This window comes from Giraffa tippelskirchi, chromosome 5 (assembly GCF_054371585.1).
Source record: "Giraffa tippelskirchi isolate mGirTip1 chromosome 5, T2T-mGirTip1v1.2.pri, whole genome shotgun sequence".
NCBI lineage: Eukaryota > Metazoa > Chordata > Mammalia > Artiodactyla > Giraffidae > Giraffa > Giraffa tippelskirchi.
The window spans coordinates 15459667-15483429 of NC_137279.1; the positions used below are offsets into that span (position 1 = coordinate 15459667).

Here is a 23763-nt window from a genome sequence, read left to right on the forward strand (position 1 = left end):
TATACTGATCATCAGACCAGAAAACGTAGAAAGAGGCAATAACTTTTTTGTTTTCTATTCAATACATAGCAAAGACAGAACCTTCATTAACTGATGAGTACTCTCAATCAAAAAGCTTTTTTTTTCTTTTAATCAAAGGTTTTAATGTAACAGGACCAATCCATTCCCATTACCAAGGACCTCAGAAAACATCTGCATTTCAAATGAGGAAGCAGGCTTATGGAGGTTACAGGATCTACATAACACTGTGCAACCACCTTCAGAGCTTAGGGTGTAAAGTCAGGAAGACCTGGGTTTGAATCTAAAGTCTAGCACTGGCAAATTACAGCCCTTCTCTAAACCTCAATTTCCTCATTGGCAAAATACTTGTTTTGCTGTCAACTTCACTTTCCCTGATGAAGACTTTCAAGGAAATCCCCTGTTCTACAGCAGGGGTCAGAAAATGTTTTCTGTACAAGACGAGATATTAAGTATTTTAGGCTTTGCAGGCCATGTGGTCACTGTTGCAACTATTCAACTCTGCCTTGAAAGCAGGAAAGCAACCATAAATAAGAGGGAAATGAATGGGCTGTGTTCCAGTACAACTTTATTGTGTGTGTGTGTGCTCACTCAGTTGTGTCCGACTCTTTTGTGACCCCATGGATTGTAGCCCACCAGGCCCCTCAGTCCATGGGATTTTCCTGGCAAGAATATGAGAGTGGGTTGCCATTTTCTCCTCCAGGAGATCTTCACAACCAGGGGATCGAACCCACGTCTCCTGTGTCTCCTGCATTGGCAGAAGGATTCTTTACCACTTAGCCACCCGGGAAGCCCTTAACAACTTTATCAATGGATACTAAAATTTCAATTTCAAATAAGTATCCGATGACACAATAGTCCTCTTCTGTTGCTTCTTTTTCAACCATGTAAGTATGTGAAAACAGCTGGTAGGCTGGATAAAGCCTGTGAACTCTAATCCTCTGAACTAGAGGGTAAAGCTACACACCTTTGATGGGCCAACATTCAAGGCACTGCAGTTAGTGTACTCTCCAAGCTCATCAACCTCTGTTTTGAAACCCGTCCACTCATGAACCAGACACACCAGTGTTCTAACCATTCTTCCAAATGTCAAGCTTGTCAGGCCACCCGACCTTTGCTCACATTCTTCTGTTTGGAAGGTTCTTCTCCAGTTCTCCTGGAGAAATCTTTTCTTTCCTCCACAGCCTAGCCCAGATGTTAATGCCATTATGAGCGCTTCCCCATTTCCCCCATCCTTGGCCAAGTGAACTATTCCTGCCTGTGGGTCCTGCAGCACTTTGATTACCCATTGTAGTTATTTCAATTCTCCATGAGTCTGTTTCTCCTGCCCCCTTGAACACTCCCTCGAAGCTGGTACCAATTACCAACAGTGACCAATAGTGATGGCAATGATGCTGTCTCAAAGATTACATTCAATCCTCTCAAACAGACATCTTACAGATAAGCATCCTGAAGATCAGGAAGAATAAGTGACTTGTTCAAGGTGACAAAGATAAATGAATGGTACAGCGCAAGAATCTGAAAGCACATTTTCTGATGCTGGCAGTTCAGTTTTTTCTGCTACACCATTATCCTTTGAAAACTTTGTTGCTGCTTGCTAAAGAGCTGTTGAATAAATGGCAAGTGAGCAACCAGATGCCGTATTCCTCTGACCAACACTGCAGCTCCAGCCCAATGGACAATGTGTCTGCCTACCTCTCCTCCTCTGTTAGGAGCTGCTGCTTCTGGAACCACTGGATGAACTTCGGGTCTGGGCTCATGCAATAGCTGTTGCAGGCAGACTGTAAGAGCTTGATCTGGGCAATCACTTCAAATTCCTAAAACAGAAAGTAAAAGTGAAGTAGCTCTGTCGTATCTGACTCTTTGTGATCCTATGGACTGTAGCCCACCATTCTTCTCCGTCCATGGGATTTTCCAGGCAAGAATACTGGAGTGGGTTGCCATTTCCTTCTCCAGGGGATCTTCCCGACCCAGGGATCAAACCCAGGTCTCCCACATTTCAGGCAGACTCTTTACCATCTGAGCCACCAGGGAATCCCTCAGAGTGCCAAAGAGTGAATTAAAAGGCCAACGAAATATACATCTTCTCTACATGAAAATACACTGCAATAGGATAAACAATGGACAAAATCATCATCAAGGAAGCTTATAAAGAACTGCCTGCCTTAGAAATAAAACAGCTGAGTAACTCACACATTTGAATTCTGACTCACTGGCTTTTGTCTATGCTTTGTACCCCTTCTTTTTGAAAAAGCCTTTTACATGAACAAAACAAGTTGCCAAGGCGACCCATACTAGGTATGACCTGAAGTCATAGTGACTTCCTATTTCTCTTTTCCATTTCCATTCTTGGAACAGAAAACTTATTTTCTTTAGGCTGAATCCTTCTAAAATGTATTTAAAAATTCTATTTTCTAAAATATAAAAGAAAAAAATTACTCTGAGTCAAGAAGCTCCCAAGTTTTTCATTCCCATCTTCTTCAACCCTTATGCCCTTGATAAGTAAGTTTTGGTAGGGTTGAATATCTAAATAGTCCAGAGCCTCATAAACTCGAATGTTTAGATTTCCTGAATCTTTGGGGTTTTACTACTCTAGTAAATCATTTAACTCAGTCTTTAAAGCTCATAAGAGAAGCAAGTGTACAGTTATGTCCAAAATTATTTATCCTTCTTTCGATGTTTCAATAAAGACTTTTTTTAAGTCAACAAGGAGTACAAGCTTTAGTTTTAGGTTTTATACTCAAACTTTTCAAAAGTTTAACATGCTAGTATTAAAATGAAAGAGATTCCCCTCCAGGGTTACTCTGAAGTGAAAGGACAAAGACGGGTAATTGTGGAGGCAGTAACTGAATTGGTTTTGATGGTTACAAGACAGAAGCAGTTCAACAACTGGCAGATTCCATAGGTGTCAACTTCCCACGCAGTGACCCCCACCTTGGCCTCAGCATCCGCAAGGAGCATTCATCGTCATATGCTACCAGGGACAGAAGACTTACGTTTGTCTCAGGTGGTGTTTGTCTCTTATTACTTATGAGTTCAGCCTGCTTAGCTCCTGAAACTTTGGTTTTAACTGCAATGTCATTTCCTCCTGGAAGTTTCTCTGACCCCTGGAAGTTTCTCTGATGCCAAGTTGGGGATAAATGCCCCTCTTATATGCTCCTCTAATACCCACTACTTCTGCTCATAAGCCCTTATCAGGTTGCATGATAACTGCCTGTTTGCCTACCTACCTCCTTTACTGTAACTTCATGAGAGCAGGGAGCTCTGGGCTTTTTCTGATGCAATCCCTAAACCTATCCCACTTTCCCACCCAGTGTTAGGTCTTGTAAGAAACACTTGTGGGATGAAAGAATGAATGAGTAACTAAAGACCAATGAGCATTCCATGGGGTAATGTTATTATTTTGCTCACTCATTTTCCTTGGGATTGTTTAAATATACCATTTTAACACTAGAACCATAGCAAATTTTCAAAGCTCTGTTTTATCTCTCTTTGTACAGAACTATTCTACTTTCCACAGAAAAATTCAAATTGATGCTGAACGCCCCTTCCTATGCTGATAGGAAAGGAAAAGAATAATTATCCACATGTAACAATGAAGACCATTTCCTTTCTCTAATAGGCCTACCAGAGTTAACCATCTTTAGTAACCCTTCTATATCATATACTCTCATGAAACACTTTCTTCTTAATGGTATAAACCTGTTATTGCTGAGGCTGACTGTAAAGAAGATGATGATGAGGGGGTAAAGGAAGAAATGTGGGCTCAGGAGAAACAGGACAAGATTTGAATCGTCGCTGTGCCACCAGGTGACTCTGGTCAAGTTACTTCATCGGAGTCCTGGTTTCCTCACCCTTGAACTGAGAATGATAAAATCTACCTCACAAGGGCTCTTGGGCAGTAATGCATAAGAGCATGCCAAGTACAATGATATATGATGAATTTTCAGTAAGGGTTTTTTTTTCTGCCTCAACAAAAAACTTGTCTCCTCTCCACTTATTTTTTGTTCATGCCCAGATGAAGTAAAATGGAAAGCCACAGCCAAGACTCCTACTTACCCTTCTCCTCTTCTCAAAGTTTATCAGTCCACCCTGAAAGAAATTTTTTTGAAAAGAATGACAAACCAAACTACTTTGAAACATAGCCCTATTTGTTCTAGGTTTTTGTTAAAATAGATCAAAGGGATAATAAAGTCACAATTATTCATGACAGTAATTATGGCGACTTTGGAAGAAGAGAAGCATCATTTGCTTAAAGAAAAACATTCCTTTATCATAGGACAAGATAGGCGGACAGCCTTCTCTTACAATGCCTGAAACCAACTAAAACAGTGACAAAGGACTTACAACACAGAATCCAAATATACTTGCAGAGCCAGTAAAGACAAAAGCTTGGGTAAATGTTCCATTATGCTTTTTTTTTTTCTTGACCAAAAGCAACAAAAACAGATGGTCATTGACTCATACTGGAAACCAAAGTGTCAATGTTTTATCAAAAGGGAAGTCACTTCTACGTAACCTCATCACCAAAGTTAAGTTTCAATTCTCCAGCCCCAGCTTCTATTCTCATAGGCTGAATGTAATTATGTAAGTATTGGTCACTCCCCCCAAATTCCCCAACCCTGATAGTGTTTCCTGAGATAAGCTGAGGCAGAGGACGTGAATAGATATGGAGCACTGCTCTCTGAGTGAGAATGCCCACAAACATTTATAATGAACTTGGAGGTGGGAATTTGCAAGATAACTGCTACTCCTAACTATGACAGAGTAAAACGCCGGCTGACTGCATGTGATAACCAGGAATATGAGATAAAGAAATACATGAGAAATCCTTAAGTTTCATTTCAAATATCAAATCTCTTCTCCATGTAATATTCTATTCCTGTTACTAACAAGCAGCTGGTTTTTCTAGGCTTCACTTCATTTCCCATTTTGAGAAAAAGAGAGAGAGGCAAGGTAATATGAAACAAAAAAGGATACTTAAAAACCCATGAATTTGACTGACTTCCTATCCCAGCAGGTAGAACGTGAGGGCATATTATTCCCTCAGCTCCACCTGCCAAAGTCCTACCCAACCCTGGGCAGGATTTGACTTTTAACTTTAAAAATCATTGGAGTGACCGATGATCGAGAAGTTAAATTCAGCCCACTGAGACTAGAAGCTGGTGGGGCTGGAGAATTGAAAGTTAACTTTGATAATAATGTTACATAGAAGTGACTTCCCTTTTGATAAAACACTGACAATGCTCCAAGCCACTCCTTCATAATGCCAAGACATGACCCCTGTGCCTAAGGAATCAATCGAGGCTTCCCCTCTTCTCCCACTTCATTTCTGTTTGAGTTCCTACTATTTCCATCCATCACTGCCTGCTTTGAAATACACCTTCCACGAGACTGTGAAGCACTGCTGGAGTCACTCAGCTCTGTATAACTCATGGCATCTAGCACAATGCCATGTTCATGAAGAGTCCTCAGTTGATGTGTGTGTGTGTGCGCGCGCGCGCGCGCGTGTGTGTGTGTGTATGGGCATACACTCAGTCACTCAGTCATGTCTGACTCTTTGCTACCCCATGGACCATAGCCTGCCAGGCTCTTCTGTCCATGGGGTTTTCCCAGCAAGAATATTGGATTGGGTTGCCATTCTCTTCTCCAGGGCATCTTCCTGACCCAAGGATTGAACCCACATCTCCTGCACTGCAGGCGGATTCTTCAACCCCTGCTCCAGCTGGGAAGCCCCACTTGAGGTGAACGAAAGTGTATTTCTCTCTTGGGCAACCAATGAGAAGGCTGCAGATGCTCCTGCACCACCGGCCCGGCACTCACCTCAATGTAGTCCTGGAGGGCGGTGTCGAGCATGGTGAGGTCGGTCAGGAAGGTGCCCAGGTAGGGCACAGTCCCCTGCATCACACCCTGAAGAGCAAGCACAACAAAACCGTCTCTGTGTTACTGAAATTCTGGTCCACATCAGACCAAACAGCCCTGTGTCTGCTACAATCTGCAGGGTGCCCATTTGCAGATGGAGGTAGCAATCTCTGAATGGCCAATGAGCCTCGACAGCATTTGGAGAGTAATTAAGGACCATTCAAGGCCTCTCTTAAGGCCACTAGTGCTAACCTCTGTGAATGAAAAATTTAAAACTCCTTTATGAATAGATCAGGAACTCCATCACCAAGGTAACTTTCAAAGTCATGAAAACCAAGCCTCAAAGGCAGGAGATGGTTCAGGTGGGTTGAGTTTCGCACATCGCCGACACAAGGTCAGGGGGACCTCTGTCCTCTTTCAAAGTGTGCAGACACCCCCGGTGGTTCAGAATGGCCTGGGAAGGACGGCCTCACCAAGCAGAGGAGTGGCCGCAGCCCACTGGGGGAGTGTGCCCGCAGGAGGCTGGGGCATCACTACAAAGTGGCTTGGTGACTTGGTTCTGAAGAAAACAGGAGGGAAAGGGGAAAACAGTATCTTTAAACTAGAAAACTTGTCAAACTCTACCTTAACCAGGTGATGAAGGCTAAAATCACCAGTGACATCAATGTCACACTGATGCCATTTATTCCTTGATAGGATGAGAAGACACTTCACATCTGTGATACTCCTCTCCAGACCCTTAACCTCAGTCTAATCACTAGGAAAACAACAGACACCCCTGGCTGCAGGACAGTCTAAGGACACTAGAACAGTCTTCTTAAAGACTGTTAGGTAATGACAAACGAAAAAGACTCAGAAACTGTCACAGAGCAGAGGGGACTAGGGTGACAACTAAATGCAGTGGGGCGCCCTGGGTTAGATCCTGGGACAGAAAGATGATGCCGGTGGGAAACTGGTGAAATCCAAGTCAAGTCTGGCTTTCAGGTAGCAGCAGGATGCCCATGTCGATATCCTACTATTGACAGGTGTGCCATGGTTACAGATGTTAACTGGGGTGGTCGTGGAAGGGTGAGGGGTTCAGAGAAACTCTATGTATCATCTGGAACTTCTAAGTTCTAAAATTAAAAGTTTATTTAAATTTGTGGTGATGTGGATGAACCTAGAGTCTGTCATATGAGTGAAGTAAGTCAGAAGGAGAAAAACAAGTATCATATATTAACAATACGTATGAAATCTAGAAAAATGGTACTGATGAACCTACTTGCAGGGCAGGAAGAGAGACTCAGATGTAGAGAACAGAGTTGTGGACACAGCAAGGAAGAAGAGGGTGGGACAAATTGAGAAAGTAGCATTGACATATACACAGTACCATGTGCTAAACAGATGGCTACCGGGAAGCTGCTGTATAGCACAGGGAGCCCAGCTGGGAAGCTCTAAAGGGGTGGGAGGGAGGCTCAAGAGGGAGGAGATACATGTGTACACATAGCTGATTCATGGCGTTGTACAGCAGAAACTAACACAGTATTGTAAAACAATTATCCTCCAACTAAAAAAAAAAATTTCCCTCGAAAATAAAGGTAGAAGCAACTCCACTGCAGGTATATGAAACTGTGAAAGTGTTAGTCACTCAGTTGTGTACGACTCTTTGCGACCCCATGGACTGCAGCCCGTCAGGCTCCTCTGTCCATGGAATTCTCCAGGCAAAAATACTGCAGTGAGTAGCCATTCCCTTCTCCAGGTATATACGTACGATATTAATCTCACCAAATTTCCTTTGAAATCATTCCTATCCTCCACAAGGCCACCAAGGCACTATGTTGAAGAGAAAATAAAAAGGGGCTTCCATGGACACCTTGTCCTAAAGTCCATTAAGGCACTTACGGAAATTCTAGCAAGGACACAAAGTCTCCGCCGGGGTGAAACCAGGCGGCCTGACGTGCGTGCGGCTGGCTGTTTCCTCGGTCAGAGCTGCTCCGCGAGGTTCACACCAAGGCAGGTTTTGTCCTTCAAGAACTCACTGTCAGCTGCAGTTTGTCCTTCCCTATTATGTGTACAAGGTCTCATCCTGAACCAAAATAATCTTTCTCTTTCTTAACAGCTATTTTTAACTTGTCTTTGAACCACCAAAGAAGTTTGAAGTGTTGTGCATGTTTCACAGGCTTTATGTTACAGAAGAGGCCCATCACTCAAAAACAACATTTCTGATTTATGACCAGCCTTCCAAAGAAGGAGAAAAATCTTCTTCAAGCAGGGATGAAGCTATTTAGAGTCTGTCAGTCTCCAATCTGCTCTTTTTGGTTTTCCTCTTCTATGCTCAAAGTTAGGAGAGTTTTAAAAATAAAGCCAGTGATGTCAATAGTTATCTTTCAGTCTTAAGGAAGGAGGTATGATGCTCCTTTGAATACTGAAAAACTAGAAAGATTTGGTTAGAACTTGGTGTCAGTGAGGAGATCCAGAAAATGACTAGAGGGTTTGGAATAAATGAAAAGATCTCTGAGTACGAGGACCAAGTCCCGGGAGCTGACACTCTCTTTCCCCAACAACCAGGTCCTGGGGCTACTGTGTGTTCAACATTGGGACTTTGAAAACAGTTGAGACTTCCCTGGGGGTCCAGTGGTTAAGACTCTGTGCTTCCAATGCAGGGGCCACAGGTTCGATCCCTGGTCAGGGAACTAAGATCCCGCATGCTGTGTAGCATGGCCCAAAAACAAAAAAAAAGCTGATTACAGTAGGCATTGCAGGAGGTCTCAGGTCACAGAAGCTCCTAAGTATAGGAGTGGATAAAATAAGACAGCAAAGGGGACAGAAGCCTACCTGCCACAGACTTGCCATCACTTTCAGGAAAAAAAGAAAGTTCCAAAAAACAAACGTGATCTGGGACTCTCGGTCCAAACTACTTCCTGCGGGGTCAAGTGGGAGTGAAAACAGCTTGCCTTGAGACCTCCCAGGGCTGCTGAGAACAGATGAGGTAAAGAGCACGGGAACCTTTTTTGAGAGCAGGGGCACCCTGCAGACGGAAGGTTCTGGTGCCAAGCGGGAGGCCTGCCACCCACACGGGGCGGCTCCCTGGCTGGCCCTCAGGGAGACCCAGGGCCTTCCATACCATGTCCTTCTGGAGCTGAAGCCGCCTCTGGGTCCGCTTCTGGTTTTCTTTCACGCTGCTGTCCAGGTTTGCAAATTTTGAGGTTCCTTCCTAAGAAACAGACACACACAACAGAGGAGAGTGATGGAGGAAGATGCTGGAAAGAAGGGAAGGGGCAGAGCCTCCACACAACTATGTGGACACCTGTGAAATGAAGAGGCATCCAGCAGGCGCTGGACTGCCTCAGGCAAACACCTGGCTGGCTTGTGGCAAGTGGTCTGTTCTTGAGAGGGCCTGGTGGCCATGGCTTATCCTGTTTTCCCCCTATTTTGTAAGAACAGCCCCCAATCGATTTATAAAATCAATCGTTAATATAAGGCAGGGAATTCCCGGAAATGGAGACAATTTTTACATGTCCCGAATTTCACTGCAAGAAATCGCATGTGTGGAAACAAACATCTCTTCCTCTGTACTTTTCGTGATTTCTTAAAGTTGGTCTGAAAGGCATGTGCCAGCATCCTGTGAAAGAAAAGAGACTATTTCTGTGGTATTTCTCAGCTAAATGAAACTTTTGTACCGGAAGTTTTCTGAGGAAGTCCAGCGCTGATCTATGAAAGCCAGACCCTCGTACGTCTTTTTCCCCCTTCTCTCCCTCAACCCAACCTTCCACGTTGCCTCTTAGGTTTGGAACTGCTACAAAATCAATCCTTCCCCCCGGTGCCTGGGGACAGATGGCGACCCTTTCTCTCCTCCTGTCTGCTGTAACAACAAACTCTTCCACATAATGACTAATCTCCAGTTTGCTGACTGAACATAAAGTGCTTTGGGTTTTGTGGGTTTTGGGGTCTTGTTAAGTTCTCATTTTCCAGGAACTGCATGAATGGGAGGCAGATTTCACAATTCAGGAGCGCCTAACTCCACACTGGTTTCCCTTAGTCAGTTTTCCCTGGGTTTTTCATATAACCAGAGCATGTGACCTTTCACTACTGTCTGACTACAAGGGCATCTTTTCTAGTGACCTGGCCTTTGTGGTAACAGTGAGGCATCTGTACCCTATATCGTTCACCAGCCTTTACCTGGGTCCAGGTACATCCCTAGGGACACAACCCATAGTGACTCCTTACCGACTGTCAGTCTCCCTATTACAAATGACAATAAGAAGAGGTATCGCTTAACGATCTCTTGTTTATAGTTTTTGCTGGGGGATGAATGAAAATGTGCCACTTCCTGTGCTGGGTGGTTGTGAGTTCTCTCAAAGTCTTGAGAATCTGCTTGAAGTGAGAAATCAATTCTTTCTGACTTGAATGCAAATGTCCATCTCTTTCCAGGGAGTAGGCCCTTCTGGTTCCCTTCCAGTTTTTTAATCACTGACAGACGTGTAATGTATGGACATTACTGCAGGTGCATTAAAATTCTGGAGAAGGATTTCTTCTTTCTTTCTCAAGAAAAGCTAAGAGGCCGCTGAGAATCACATAACTAGGAAGGAGCTTAAAAGAGCACCGAGGACAACCTCCTTGTTGGGAGGAGAAAGATCTGGGACCAGGAGCTGGAAGATTTGCTGATTTCCGACTTCAGGAGAGTGAGACTCCACTCCTGGAGAGGTAACTAAAAAGACTGATGAGTAATCCCAGCTATTTCGGATGAGGTGTCAACAGAAATCCACTATGCATCACATCCCACCGTGTCAGTGTTCTCCTGCCTCAGCCCTAATCCTCTGTCCTGCAAGGCCTCACAACACCAATCCCTTGAAACTTCTCGAGACTCTTCACAGGCACTGTGACTGCATCGCTCTGGGTCTCTCCTCTGCCTCCTTTTGCTACTGCTGCTTCTACTCTCTTGATGACTCTTCTTCTTTCCAACGAAGTCATTTGTTTTTTGCTCTACTCAGGTATCTGGAAATACCCTCCTGTCCCATGATCTCCATTATCACCATGCCTGGAAGAATTCCAAATCTTGCCCTCCATCAACCTTCCATTCTCTTGTTTCTTCCCTCTCTGTCCTTCTATCTCTCTAGCGCAAATATCTCTCCTGAGTCTCGCTGCCTATCACCATCTTTGACAGAAGACAGCTGCCCTCATCTATCCTGTTCCTGGGCCTCAAGGGGCCTCTTCTACCGGGTACTATATAGGCAGTGGACCCCTCTCCATCACTTCAGTTCAGTTGCTTAGTCATGTCTGACTCTTTGCAACCCCATGGACTGCAGCACGCCAGGCCTCCCTGTCCATCACCAACTCCCAGAGTTTACCCAAATTCATGTCCATTGAGTCGGTGATGTCATCCAACCATCTCATCCTCTGTTGTCCCCTTCACCTCTTTCTCACCATCAGGGTCTTTTCAAATGGGTCAGCTCTTCGGATCAGGTGGCCCAAGTATTGGAGTTTCAGCTTCAACATCAGTCCTTCTAATGAACACCCAGGGCTGATCTCCTTTAGGATGGACTGGTTGGATCTTCTTGCTGTTCAAGGGACTCTCAAGAGTCTTCTCCAACACTACAGTTCAAAAGCATCAATTCTTCAGCACTCAGATTTCTTTATATTCCAACTCTCACATCCATACATGACTACTGGAAAAACCATAGCCTTGACTAGACAAACCTTTCTTGGCAAAGTAATATCTCTGCTTTTTAATATGTTGTCTAGGTTGGTCATAACTTTCCTTCCAAGGAGTAAGGGTCTTTTAATTTCATGGCTACAGTCACCATCTGCAGTGATTTTGGAGCCTCCCAAAATAAAGTCAGCCACTGTTTCCACTGTTCCCCCATCTATTTCCCATGAAGTGATTGGACCAGATGCCATGATCTTAGTTTTCCGAATGTTGAGCTGTAAGCCAACTTTTTCACTCTCCTCTTTCACTTTCATCAAGAGGCTCTTTAGTTCTTCTTCACTTTCTGCCATAAGGGTGGTGTCATCTGCATATCTGAGGTTATCGATATTTCCCCTGGCAATCTTGATTCCAGCTTGTGCTTCATCCAGCCCAGCATTTCTCATGATGTACTCTGCATATAAGTTAAATAAGCAGGGTGACAATATACAGCCTTGATGTGCTCCTTTTCCTATTTGGAACCAGTCTGCTGTTCCATGTCCAGTTCTAACTGTTGCTTCCTGACCTGCATACAGGTTTCTCAAGAGACAGGTCAGGTGGTCTGGTATTCCCATCTCTTGAAGAATTTTCCACAGTTTATAGTGATCCACACAAAAGCTTTGGCATAGTCAATAAAGCAGAAATAGATGTTTTTCTGGAACTCTCTTGCTTTTTTGATGATCCAACGCATGTTGGCAATTTGATCTCTGGTTCCTCTGCCTTTTCTAAAACCAGCTTGAATATCTGGAAGTTCACGGTTCACGTATTGTTGAAGCTTGGCTTGGAGAATTTTGAGCATTACTTTACTAGCCTGTGAGATAAGTGCAATTGTGCAGTAGTTTGAGCATTCTTTGGCATTGCCTTTCTTTGAGATTGGAGTGAAAACTGACCTTTTCCCGTCCTGTGGCCACTGCTGAGTTTTCCAAATTTGCTGGCATATTGAGGGCAGCACTTTCACAGCATCATCTTTTAGGATTTGAAATAGCTCAACTGGAATTCCATCACCTCCACTAGCTTTGTTCATAGTGATGCTTCCTAAGGCCCACTTGATTTTACATTCCAGGATGTCTAGCTCTAGGTGAGTGATCACGCATCATGATTATCTGGGTCATGAAGACCTTTTTTGTACAGTTCTTCTGTGTATTCTTGCCACCTCTTCTAATATCTTCTGCTTCTGTTAGTTCCATACCATTTCTATCCTTTATTGAGCCCATCTTTGCATGAATTGTTCCCTTGGTATCTCTAATCATCTTGAAGAGATCTCTAGTCATTTCCATTCTATTATTTTCCTTTATTTCTTTGCACTGATCACTGAGGAAGGCTTTCTTATCTCTCCTTGCTATTCTTTGGAACTCTGCATTCAAATGGGTATATCTTTCCTTTTCTCCTTTGCTTTTCACTTCTCTTCTTTTCACACCTATTTGTAGGGCTTCCTCAGACAGCCATTTTGCTTTTTTGCATTTCTTTTTCTTGGGGATGGTCTTGATCCCTCTCTCCTGTACAATGTCACAAACCTCCGTCTATAGTTCATCAGGCACTCTATCAGATCTAGTCCCTTAAATCTATTTGTCACTTCCACTGCTGGTTAAATGACAGTTCAGCAGTTAACAGTAATTATGTGAAATAGGCCTTCCCAGCCCTATAGTCTTCTACCCCAGCTCTGACCTCAGCCATTAAACAGACATCTCTACAAGAGCCAAATGCCTGGGCCTAGCATTTGTTTCCAGCAATTCAACCCAGGAGAGTTCTTACTAAGAGTCCCAGGAACAAAGAAGATTTGGTAGTGTTCTGCTTTCTTGTCATACTGAAACGTGTGGACTCCATAGATAAGCTGCTTGGAATGATACAAGATAGAGAAATCGTAAGAGTAACAAGTTTAAAACAATCTCTGAGTAAAATAAAAACATTTGCCTCCACAACTAAAAGGAACACCATAGATTGTTGCTAATTATAATGTTGTTTCAGCAATAGTATTATAGAAGTAGCACCTTACATCTGCCCAGAAGCAGAAGAAAGGTCATTCAAGACTAAGATTAAACTACCACAAATCAGTTTCAGTCCAGCATATTAAAAACAGAGACCAGGCATGGTTCTTCTGAAAACCTAAGTGCCTTGATTTCATTTACTACAACTGTGCTGAGAATTAACATCCAGAATGATACGCTTCATATGAAGAATAATAAACAAAGATGACTGGAAAGGGACCCACATAGACATATGACCTGCCCAAAACATTCCACTATCATTAATGATGATGCACAGACTACATGAATTCATAGCCAAGTTTTTCATTTCTTTGGGATTCCAGCCATATATAAGAAATTTAACTTAGATCACCGAGGTAAACTTGTACATTTCAGAAAAGTTTATGGGACCTTCAATGTCTAGATGTAGCTCTGCTTCTACGGTTTCAGCCAGAAGAGGGCCACCAGGCAATGAGCTGCACAGTATTCAATTTATCTACTTTGGAAAGATGACTCAGAGCTATTGGGATTTGACTGTGTGGCTCCACTAAGTCTAGCTTTGTATTACTGACAGGGAGACGACTAAGCCATCTCCTTCCAGCCAGATGAGTTTCCATTTAAAGTCTGCAAATCCAGGGGGATGTGAAGCAGGGAGGAGCATGACCTCAGCAAACCAGGCATGGTTTAGTGTGTGGTTCATCAGGTGGGCCGAATCCAGAGACAGCAGCCACCCTGCCCTGCACACATTGTCTATGCCAAGCAGGGCTAACGGTGGGCGAGTGGTTAAAGTCATGTGAATGAGAATGCCCATCAATGCATGCAGTTCAACATCGTTTCTGAACACTTGTGACATGCCCAGTGTGTTAGGCATTAGAGAGATAACAGTGGAAAAGCCCCTGCCTGCAAGAGGCTTACAAGACAGCGGGGAGACAGGTGACATTCACAGGCAAGTCTAACGAGGCACGTGATGAGAGCTAGGACAAGAGGAATGACGGGCTTCCAGAGTACACGGGAAGGGGTCTAATCAGACCTGAGTGTGTCAAGGAAGGATTTGAGCAGAAATGTAGTCTTCACGAAGACATGGAGGAAGAGTAGGACTTAGGAGAAGGACAGACAGGAAGATCATAACAGATGCCTTTATAGGAGCAACTAACCTGACAGTTATCACTGAGGCCTTTTCTAAGTAAACCTACCCCCACTAGACTCTCATTCCTACTCCAGGTTGTCTAGGTGAAGCTTACATCTATAGCTTACACTTTTCATTTGTCATGCATACTTTGATTTCACATGTAGATAGCTTGCCAAATGCTAAAAATGACTGACAGCTGCACAGTGCTTTCAAATACGTGATTTCAGTCAATCTTCAAAACAATTCTATGAGATCAGTAAACTAAATAGTACTTTTATTGCCTTCAATTCACAGAAAAGGAGACTAAGGATAAGGATCTTGTAACTGCCCAGTTCAGGGCAAAAGGGTAACATATTGTTTTGTTTTTTTAATAATTGCCCACTTTACCACCCTCTCCCATGAGACTGTAGTCTCCTTAAGATCAGAGATTGCTTTTGGCACATGGTGAATGCTCAATCAATATTAAATGAATGACCACTTCCCTTCTCTCTGAAGTTTCACCTGACCTACCCTGCCTCCTACTCCCAAGTGGTCAAAAGAAATAGTTTTATGCCTAAGTGATGAAAGCAGCAGCTTTAGGGTCTCACCAGGCTGGATGCACATTCTAGCTCCACTACCTCCAGGTGTGGGACTTCAGGGGTATCCTTACCTCTCTGAGTCTTGACTAGCTGCAAAATGAGAAGGATGGAATCTATAGAAAGGCTGTGAAAATACTATCTGCTCCCCTCTGATGACTGCTCACAACCTATCATTCATACCTTTCTTTGACTACTCATTCTTGTTTAGTGTCTACACCTACCCACCAGAAGGTGAGTTCCTGAAAACAGTCTGTATTAGTCTTCTTCATACTCCCAAAGGCCAGTCAAATGCTTTATAAATATTAGGCACTCATCAAACATCTAGAGAAAGAAAATGAGCTCAGCTACAGCTTTACCTAGCCTGCTGTTCAGCAGCCAGCACTCATCTGGTGTTCAATAAATACTGCTGACGGACAGGTTGCGCAATTTAGTACAAATAAAGGATGTGGAATTGCAGGCTTGGCCCCTGCCCTTTTAGAAGATGTTTTGCTGAGAAGGATATTCCAGGCCCTCTCCCCCACCTACTTGCCAGCACTCGGTGTTTGCAGGGTGGCTTGTTCAGGGGCTACAGGCAGCAACGCCAAGTTTCACAATCTGGTTGCATCACAGTGAAGCCAAGGAGCAGGACTTTGAATTTTCTCAGTCCCAGGCTTCTTTGATTTGGCATAAAAACCTAATGTCCTGTGCCCCAGTCCCTTTAGGCTCTCTTAAGGGACCGCAGGCAGCCAAGGAGCCCTCAAACTTCTCTTCTTCCCTTGAGCAAAGTCCAGAGCACAGTGCAACCCCGTATCCTCACCTTCATCAGTAGCTCCCGGCTGGTCAGGTGGTTATTATGGTCTGAGAAGATATCTGAAAGCTCTTCAAACATCAGCATTCGGTCCCTAGAAAAGGGATAGAGAAAATATTAACAAATGAAGATTAGCAAAAGCTCAACACCTTTGGATCATCTTTCCTGAGGACCTCTGGCTACACAGGGGGTGTTAAGTTGTACAATTGGGAAAAGTTCTCCTCAACAAGTTAAAAAAAAGTCCTCTTAGCAACACGCCCACAGCCCCACAGGACCCGAGAACTCATCTTGGCCAGTCTCCTCATTTGACAGATGAAGATGTCAGGGTCAGAAATTTGCCCAAGCTTCTGCTGCTAACTGCTGAGAGTTGCAGTATAGAACCCCGATTTCCTGACTCACAGGCCAGTGCTCTTACTGTCAGAGTCAGAGTGAATGGTGCAATCAGAAGGGGCTCTGGAGTCAGAGGGGCTGGGTTCCGATCCCAACTCTGCCACTCACGCCCTAAGTGATCTTAGACAAGCTGCTCAACTTTCCTGAGCTTCAGTTTTCTTATCTGCACAATGGAAATGCTGACAGCCCCCTTGCATGATCACACATGTAAAGCATCTACTCCTTCCCAGCCCCTCCCTAATACAGCATGTCTCCACAGGCCTCAAGCTTTTCTCTGCACCTCTCCAGGGTTCCTGAGTGGATGATTCTGAAGGCAACAATTCTAAAGAATTAACAGAGGCAATGTCATTATACACTCAACACTTTCATTATCATGAGAAAGCCATGATTAAGAATTTATGTGAATCGACTAGTGGACATAGCTGGGTAAGGAGAGGGTAGAACAAATTGAGAAAGTAGCACTGACATATATACACTACCATGTGTAAAACATAACTAGTAGAAAGCTGCTGTATAACACAGAGAGCCCAGCCTGGTGTTCTGTGATGACCTAGAAGGGTAGGAAGGGACAGGGAGGCTCAAGAAGGAGGGGAGATATACACACATACACACACACACATATATATGTGACTGATTCATGTTGCTGTACAGCAGAAACCAACACAACATTGTAAAGCAATTATCCTCCAATTAAAAAGAAAAGAATTGATGTGTTTTACAACGAGTGTAATATTACTCTTAGAATAAAGAAAACCATTAAAGCTATTAATATTTTGGAAAAAATCATTAAGAACTTAATTACATGTGGGCTGAAATAAAGAGAAGTAAATAGATGTCTTCTCTGTCCACTGAAAGCTATTAAAGGGCTACTAGAAAAGTAATAACCGAACAAAACATCTTAACCCTGTTGCTTTAATTTCATGATAGAAACTATGTAAAGCTGATACAAAAGTGACTTCTTTCAGGAACTGCGATACTTCTGCAGCATTCCTGCTAAAACATGAACCCACCAACCAATGCAGAAACAAACCAGATGCCCATATTGTATAGAATGGGGCTTTGAGGTTTGCTCTGCAGTATTTCTTAAATACAGAAACCAGCTGGAAGGGTGGACCTTCTCTGATGATAACCAAGGAGATTAAGAAACAAGTCCAATCATTTTTTATCTTGTGTTTTAGCCTCAAATGTGCTGTGGAAGAAACCTTTGGCTGGTTAAGTGACTTCCACAGTATTCTACTTATCAACCACCAAGGAAAGATAGATTACCTTTCACTGCCTAAAAGAGAAGGCTACAAGCGGGACAAGGCTGCATTTTAGCCCCAGATCATCCCTTTGTTTCTGATACCACAAGTGGGGAGCAGTGCTGAGGGGAAGGGGGAGGTTGGGGTGCTGAGGATGGGGACTCTGTATGCATATGATTTTCCCATCATATTTCACCTGGGCCTACCATCTGTTGATTTCATATGGTCCATATTCATAAGACTCTTGTGCAGAGGATTCCGATCAACTAATCTATAGCACACAGTGTCACCTTGATCATTCAAACTAATGAAGGGGAGAAGAACCCAAGAGAAGAGTGATAATCAAGAAAATTGCACTGGACTTTGAGAAGTCCCATCTCCACTTTTTCTCCTGATAGATAACAGAGCATGTGAGCGCTGGAGAGCAAGTGGCAGGGTGTCTGTAGCTCTGTAACACCAGGCTTTAAGATCACCCACTTCTAAGAGTTATGTAACAAATAATGTGACTTCCCCTAAGCTGCCTTTCCTCTGATGGAGAATGTGAGCTTATCAGTAGTTTGAATACTCGGGCACTCCTTTTTCAGCATAAATCTATGAAATTCTGGTTTACCAATCTGGGTCTCTAGAGAGTTTGGGTAGGGTCAGTCCCTTAAGGCTTAGGGCTTCCCTGGTGGCTCAGATGGTAAAGAATCTGCCTTCAATGCAGGAGACCTAAGTTCAATCCCTGGGTCAGGAAGAACCCTAGAGAAGTGAATGGCTTCCCACTCCAGTATTCTTGTCTGGGAAATCCCAAGGACAGAAGAGCTTGGTAGGGTCACATAAGAGTCGGACATGACTGATCAACTGACACTTAAGGCTTAATCGACTCTGAGCTGATGAAACAGTACCAAGACCTTCTGCTCTAAGGACGGAACCTACTAAACCCACAAGGCAGGCCTGCCTGGGAGCCAGCTGGCCTCTCTCCCGACTGGAACTGACTCTGCCACATACAGTATAGACTGTGCTGCATACAGTACAGGCATTTTTGCAGTTTATTAACAGTTTAGGCATTTTTGCCTGTTATGGGATGACTTTGTGATTAGTACAAATGGAGGGAGAAAGTAACTGGCCTGGTCTGTAGTCATGACACATTCCCCAGCCTCTCAATCTGTACTCACAGGGGACCAGAACTGCCTCCTTACTCCCCTTCCCACCTTTGTAAAACATCTCAAGTTCAGAGAAGCTCTGGACATGGGGCGAGAGCGATAGTGAAACAATAAGGACATTCGATTGTTCACCCTTCCAAAGGTTACAGCAAGAAATATGAAGAAAAATCCAATACAGAACGTGGGAGGTTAATCATTTTCAGTCAGTTTCCTAGGAAGGAATACTTGGGGGGTTTTAACAACACTAAAATAGCTTGTCATAGGTGGAAGCAGAAACTAACTAAATGGATTCATGCTGAACAGCAAGAACTAATGTCCTCTGTGCACACATTATCCCTCACAGCTTGGAACGGCTTAGGGCTTTGAAGGAATGTGGCTGAACAAATGACCGGAAGTAATGGCAAGTTGCTGTAACTTCACTTCTCGGCGAGCTGATCCTTCCAAGCCCAGATGACAAACACATCCTTAAAATCACCCCCAAAGCCGACCGTCTTGGCTTTGGCACCCTTCAAGGGTGAGGTTGATTTCTGCAGCAGCCCTGCCTCAAAACTCATTAATGTGTAAAATCTACCCTGCCTGGAACACACAGAGGCTTTCAACGATGTTTCTCTTGTTATATAATATGAGCTTTGAAGGTAGAGGGACCCACACCACTGATGCAGCAGCTAATCAGCCCAGCCAAAGAAAGTAGAGCAGACAGTTGGGAACTTACTTTGGGACCGCAGCCCAAGTCTTTTTTAAACGATAGATGGAATTGGACTGCAGCGCTGAAACGATGGCCCTCAAAGAGGAGAAATTCTTCAGGATTCTACATTCCTGTACAGAGAGTGATTAAAACATACAAGGCATTTAAATATCAATAATACAGTGAGTTGGTGGTTTCCTGTTTCAGAAGTATCACAGCTGCTATGAATTCTTACCACTAAATAGGCAGCTGTATAAATACTGAACATCAAAAAGTGGCTCCTTATACTCCCACCCCAGTCACCGAAACGCTTTATAGATTTTGGCACCGAATGCTTGTTTTTCTCCCTTTAATATATTTTTTTGCGTTGTTGTTACAGTTTTATAGTTTCCAGCTTTCCCAGTAAAAACACGAATGGCGGTGAGCCTACAGAGCTGTGCTAGAGAAAGCAAACTTTCTTCTGCTAAAGCATACAGATGCCCTAAAAATATACATGAAAGATGATCGTAACCTTTAGACCTACAAAGTGAACCAGGTCGCAGCCACTTCAAGGTCAGATGCTATCACACATCTCATGACCAATCCTTGTCTGGAAAGAGGTATACAACTTGGCAGTAAAAACTCACCACAAGTTGAACTTTGGCTCTTATGTCCTTAGCCAAGAGGGAATATTTTTATACACATTCATTTGAGTTCCAGTTGGCTTGTGCCTCAATCATAAACATTCAGAAACACCTTGGTACTTACAATGTTTCCAAAATAACTTGGGCTTTTAAAAGAAAATTCATTTTGGCAGCGTTTTAAAACAAAATAGAAAGGGAACAGGAAACATTCTGGATGTCATTTTCTGGGGAAGGAGAAAGCCTCCCAGAGCCTGAAACTTAAGCTACCATTCAGAGGCTGTAGCATCAGCAGGCAGCGACCTTGGAGTCAAAATCCTGCTGAATGAATGGCAGGGACAGCAAAACAGTCAGGGAGAGAGAGGGTCCCCTTCACAGCCAGGATGGGGAAGGCGGAAGCCCTGGGCGGGGGGGTGGGGGTGGGGGCAAATGTGCCTTGTGTCCAAGGAAGTGCTTCATCTGCAGGCATGTGGGAGTGTTAAACATCCACTGTTGACGACCGAGTACGCCGTGTGAGCATGGGCTTGGCTTCGTGCAGAACATCTGAGGCAAGAGGTCCCAGAGTGGCTGGGCATAAATGCATACTGCTTAAAAGAACATTTCACGAAGTCACGCTAGTCCTGACTGTGAAGGGAAAATGGCATTCTTTAACTTGGCACGCCCACATCTGGCTGCTTAAAATTACTATGCCAAGCCTGTATGGGAGAGGAGTTTGGGGGAGAATGGATACATGTATATGTATGGCTGAGTCCCTTTTCTGTCCACCTGAAACTATCACAACATTGTTAATCAGGCATACCCCAATACAAAATAAAAAGCTTTAAAAAAAAAAAGAAAGAAAGAAAGATAAGAACTAAAAAAAATTACTATGCCAAACCAACAACCCCCCTCAAGATATTCTTAGAGTAAATGCCAAAACTCTTTACAAAAGTCATGCCCACTCTTTTGAAATGCCTCAATGCTTTCTTTTTATTTAAAAAGAGAGTGAGTAGAAGAGAGAGAGCAAGAGCGCTGAATTATAGTCAGTCTGGAAACCAAGCCCATGAGAGCATGGTTCAACAAAGGTTCAGAATCCAAAAGTTATGTCCTAAAAATCAGGAAACTTGCAATAAATAAAAGAGCTCGGGCCCAGCTATTTCATGCAAATTGTAATAAACATATGGAACACATTATTCAGAAAGAGGCTTAAGCTAAGGGTTTAAAGCAATACAAGAGGCATTTGGCCCCAGTGCTAAAAAGAAGTGATCTTTGAGGAGATTTGATGCAAAAATGTAGCAGTAAGGCCGGTCCAACAAAACACTCATATTAGGTCAGAAATATTTTCTGCATGTAAGATTATCATTTTTCAAACATCCTCTCAATAGAAAATGGCTATGATTAATTCAGGAAAAATAAAATAAATCTTGACTGGAAAATACCCGTGAGTCTTATTATTTTATTAAGTCACCTACACAATTTCAAGGGACACGATTTGGTGCATCACAAAGAGTTAAAGACCACTGGCTTTTAAGCACGAGCTATGGCATTTGGAATATATCTGAGATTATACAACTTGTACTTTTTACTATCACATAAATGCACAATTGGTATTTAATTTGGACCAAGATCATTGTTTGAGCCACCCTATCATGTATACAGATGCTATACGCTTACCACAGATTTTCTAAGCAGTTGAATACATTAAAATACATTGTAATATAGATAGACTATTTTCTTTTGGCATTTGTGGCCAAAGAAACATTTTTTCCTATCAGTCTAAGAAGACAGAAATTTCATGTTCTATCACACTCTATCAGGACTTCCTTTGTGGCTCTTACTTGCTGATAAATAAGCTCAATTTAGAATAAGAGAAGTCTAAGTTGTGTAAAACATTTGTTTCTTCCATATAGTATTTTCCCATATACTAAAAAGTCTGTAGTATCAGACCACCTACAGACTCAAAATAAAGGAAACTCTCTGGCACAATTATGGCTCTGCTGTTTAACCAAAGACCACAAAGGGAATGTGAAACAAAAGAGAGAGAGAGAATGTAAAAGTGTTAAGTCTTTTGCCCACAGATAGGGGCTCAATGATAAAAATAAATAATGAGGTAGAAAACAAAATGTATTTTGGTTAGAGTTGACCTCATTCAGCCCAGAACAGAGGTTATTTGCATAAAACTTATTTGCCAAAATTGTTGTTAATTACATAGCTCTTGCTGATGTAATTTCATCTGTCTAGACAAAAAAATAATAATAATAAATCTTCCCCAATCTTCAAATACCCCAAATCCTATCAGTTTTTCAAAGATAAATTCAAATATCATCCTGTCCATGAAAACCTGCCTGGATCACCCCAGCCAGGATGGATTTCTCCCTCCCCCACTTCTGCAGCACTTATGTCATATGACCCCACTCCTAGGCTGAGATGACTCCAGTATCTCTTAGCTTCCTTGTTTGACTATAAGCTCCTGTAGGACCAAATTAACTGTGTTTAGCCTATATATGTCCTCAAAGTACATAAAACTGCAGGTCAGGAGCATTTATGGGCTCATGAAATACGTGGTGACTGACTGACTGACTACTATTCACCTTTTCTCAATCAGGAAATAAGATGCTGATAAATGAAGGTCAAGGTCATATGACATGGATGCAGTTGATCCAGCACATTGGACTGATACCCAGGAGAATGCAATTCAGCCACAGGAATAGACTCTGTCCCTCCAATTTCAGATATAAGGCTCTCAGAAAAGCCTTCAATTAATATGGAATCTGTATATTTCAGTCCTTTAGAAAAGGAATGTGAGATCCTGTGAAGGTACTGGCTCTTCAAGTTTGCAGAAGATAGAATGCTTCCAGGTCCTGGAAGGAGGTGGGGTAATCCATCTGCATTGAAGAGCAGTCTATCTGACACTGAGACCATCAGTTTATATGTACTGAACACAGGGCAGAACCAACAGTCTGTGAAAAAGCAGACATTCTGTTTCATCCTGAAGCAGCAGCAGTATAGGGGCCCATAAGCAGCAGGAAGTGAGCAAGGGACCCAATTTTTTAAAGAGGAAAAATAAACTCCCATGTTAAGAAAGGAAACTTCTTTCCTTACTTTGGAAGGGCCACGATAAGAACAACAAAAACCCAGTGGGCCCTCACATACGGTTTTCTGACTGCCTTTCAACCAGATCGGAACATCAGCATGATGGCATGGCCTCCCATATCTGCTAAGCCCAAAGGATATTTTTAAAAAGACAATTACATGAGCAATGTTAATCCACTTCTCGATGATCTTGGCTCTCTGCTGAGTCTTGAGTTCTTTGCCCCCCAGGATGGTGCTGACCACACACTTGGTGAGGGTATTAAACTGAGAGATGGTGGCACGGATCGTAGGAGCCAAGTGTTTGTTCTCCTTTTTATCCCTTCGAGACCAAATGCAGCCCAGGCAGTGGTGAGGCACGACTTTCTTAAATAGTTGCTAGAACAAGAGAGGAATTGACTTTAAGGACAATGCACACATTTCATAGGGCAAAGCATGTCATCTACTGTAACTTGGTACTTTGTGAATGGACAAATCGCCCGTTTCTACTTGATTTGCCTCATGGTGTCCATTTCAACAGACAAAAGTAAATAATATATTAACTGATCAGACAAGCCCACGTGTTCTTTCTAAATCTGCTCAACTGAACACATGGAACACGATGACCAGCAGA

General features: G+C 43.1%; 1 protein-coding gene across 19 annotated transcripts in view; it reads right to left on the bottom strand.

Moving 5' to 3' along the window:
- RGL1 (ral guanine nucleotide dissociation stimulator like 1) overlaps positions 1–23763 on the bottom strand; it is a 276237-nt gene that overhangs the window by 20427 nt on the left and 232047 nt on the right. For 18 of the 19 annotated variants that reach the window (XM_081492484.1, XM_081492488.1, XM_081492471.1 and 15 more), the window contains 7 exons: positions 23313–23528; positions 19489–19592; positions 16010–16094; positions 8984–9073; positions 5842–5928; positions 4078–4110; positions 1714–1835 (listed from right to left, as the gene is read on the bottom strand). In XM_081492484.1, the coding sequence (XP_081348610.1) occupies positions 1714–1835; positions 4078–4110; positions 5842–5928; positions 8984–9073; positions 16010–16094; positions 19489–19592; positions 23313–23528 (737 nt within the window). The remainder of the gene's footprint in view (positions 1–1713; positions 1836–4077; positions 4111–5841; positions 5929–8983; positions 9074–16009; positions 16095–19488; positions 19593–23312; positions 23529–23763) is intronic. The other variant, XM_081492486.1, reaches the window with a different exon arrangement.